General features: G+C 32.9%; 1 protein-coding gene across 2 annotated transcripts in view; it reads left to right on the top strand.

Annotated features, from left to right (window-relative positions):
- The window catches only part of IQCB1 (IQ motif containing B1), a 54,102-nt gene that overhangs the window by 17,497 nt on the left and 33,911 nt on the right, over positions 1–2,694 (top strand). For both annotated transcript variants that reach the window (XM_012640158.1, XM_012640164.1), the window contains exon 6: positions 1,838–1,931. In XM_012640158.1, the coding sequence (XP_012495612.1) occupies positions 1,838–1,931 (94 nt within the window). The remainder of the gene's footprint in view (positions 1–1,837; positions 1,932–2,694) is intronic.

Here is a 2,694-nt window from a genome sequence, read left to right as displayed (position 1 = left end):
GTCTTGCTCTGTTGCCCAGGCTACATAGAGTGCAGTGGTGTTGTCATGGCTTACTGCAGCCTCAAACTCCTGGGCTCAAACAATCCTCCTGCATCAGCCTCCCAAGCAGCTGGGATTATAGGCACACACTACCATGCCTGGCTAATTTTTCTATTTTTTATAAAGATGGGGTCTCACTATGTTATAGCCCATGCTGGTCTTGAACTCCTGGCCTCAAGCAATTCTCCCATCTCAGCCTCTCAAAGTGCTAGGATTGAAGGTGTGAGCCACCATGCCTGGCTCCTGTTTTTTATTATTGCATTGGTATATAGAGATAAAAGATTCTTTAGTAAGTTTGTCAAAAGGAGTAAATCAGCTACAGAAAAGGTAGGGCCGCCTAGTCACAAGGCAAAATTAAAATGGGGATAAAAAAGACATGGCAAAAACCTGAATTGATTTATTAGTTCTGTCTACCTAGTAGCTTTCCAACCAGATTTTTAATTGAATAATGTATAAGTAGTAGATTACATGGTGAAATATACATAGGATGTTCTAGCCTAAACTGCAAACTCGTTTTACATACACACACACACTTATGTGTGTGTGTCTGTATATGTAAAAAACTCAGAAGAGAAAAACATCTATGTAAGAATTTTGAAGTGATTTAAAGGTAAATTTTGTTAACCTATGTCAGGAGCCATGAATTCATGGGTAAAATTATCTAATAGGCGTTTTAAGGAAAGTAGGAAGTCTAGGAGTACAGCACTATTCTTTGGGATTGACATCAATGAAAATTACCATGCCCTTTCTGATGTGTCTTTGAGTGAAACTGGCAAAGGCAATTTACTAGACTAAAGGGATTCTTGATCTAATGCAACTTTTTTTAGTGGGTTGTTTTGTTTTGTATTTTGGGTATATTTAAAGTCAGGACATGTATGTTTACTAACCATCTATCTAACCTTGTACTAGAATATTAGGAAGAAAATACTTTCATTATTATCAAGAATAATCATGGCAATCATAATATTGTTGCTGTTCTCATCATTTCTTTTGTGTTACAGTACAAACATTCAGGATATGGTAATATTATTGGCCTTTATACAACTTTCCACTAAAGTTACGTGGCCAGTATATAACAAAATTGTAAATGGAATCTGTACTACTCATTTTCCATTGCGGCTCTCTAATGTAGAATAATTTCTTACCCTACTTTCCAGAAAGAAAGAACCAGAAAAGAATTGTCATATTTTTATTGAATGAATAGTGATTGAATATTTACTATGTGTCAGAACTGTCCTAGACACTGAGTTTATAATGAGGAGCTAAATAACATGATCACTGCCCTCCTAAAGTCATAGACACCGGAAATGAAATGCACTATTAATAATGCCTTACATGCTGACATCTACATTTGCATATTGCAGTGATTTTCAACCCTGGCTGCATAACCAAATCACCCACCTAACTTTGTGCAAATACAGATGTCCAGATCTTACCTTTGGAGATTAAGATCAGTATGTTTGAACTAAGCCTATACATGGGTTTATTTAAAAAACTCCACGGCTGATTCTGATGCATGGCAAGTATTCAGAAATACTAGCTTATCAACTTGTAGTTCTTATACGATTTGTATTATTTTATGTGGATAATAACCTTTTCTAGTAGGCAGAGTAGGTATTAATATCCTGTAACTACAAGTTTTACAAATTAAAAAACTAAAAGCAACAAGATCATGTACCTCATAAATAGCTAAGTTACATCTAGAAACCAGGTCCTCTCACTCCCCAGAGAGAAGTCTTTTTTTTTTTTAATAAAACAAATTACAGAAAAGTAAATTGAGTTTATCTTTTATGTTAAGGCTGAAGAAAAAGATGAATTACTACACTTTTTCCAAATTGTGACTGATTCTCTCTTCTGGCTATTGGGAGGCCATGTTCAACTAATACAGAATGGTAAGAGAAAAGATTTTAATGTAACAGATAGTCATTGTAGCATCAACTGCTAACAGTTTGATCTTTTTTTCTAAAAATAAATGCCTTATTAAGCAAACAAATAAACACAGTGAAATGAAACCATGTTGAAATAACTGTGAAATTAAAAAAAAAAACCTATTTGGGTATTCCAGCTTTAAGTAGCTATCATTGATAATATGAATATTATATTAAGGATAATATTGCTAAAGTATAACTTTCTCTTTAGCTTTTTCTATTTAACAAATCCAAGATAAAGGATTAATGATAATTTGAATAGTTTAGGAAAAAATTTTTTTAAATTACAAGAGTGAAATTGAATGACAGGTACAATAATATGGACAAACATACTAGTTTGAGAGAAATACTTTTGGCAGAGAATTTAACTCATGATAGAACATATGCTTTCCATCTAATAGGTTACAAATCTCCACTGGCATTTTGAGGGACATTAGCACTAAATAAATATTTGCATGTTTGGTAGGTTTAATTTAATCTAGATCATTTGAAGCAACATAAAGTATGAGAATTGTGTTGGACTTGATTTCTTTTTCTAACTGTGCCACAAACTAACTCTAGGTCCTTTAAGCAAATCACTTGATTTCACTGCATGTCATTTTCATCATTTCTAAAATGATTCTGTCTGAGGAATAGCTCATACCATTATGTAAGCTTTATCTTTTCTTCAAAGCACTTTCATTTAATAATTAATTGTTTTCATTTATATAGTATAGTATAATTATAT

The sequence above is a fragment of the Propithecus coquereli genome, unplaced genomic scaffold (assembly GCF_000956105.1).
Source record: "Propithecus coquereli isolate 6110/MARCELLA unplaced genomic scaffold, Pcoq_1.0 Scaffold10, whole genome shotgun sequence".
NCBI lineage: Eukaryota > Metazoa > Chordata > Mammalia > Primates > Indriidae > Propithecus > Propithecus coquereli.
This window is presented reverse-complemented; position numbering and strand designations above follow the sequence as displayed.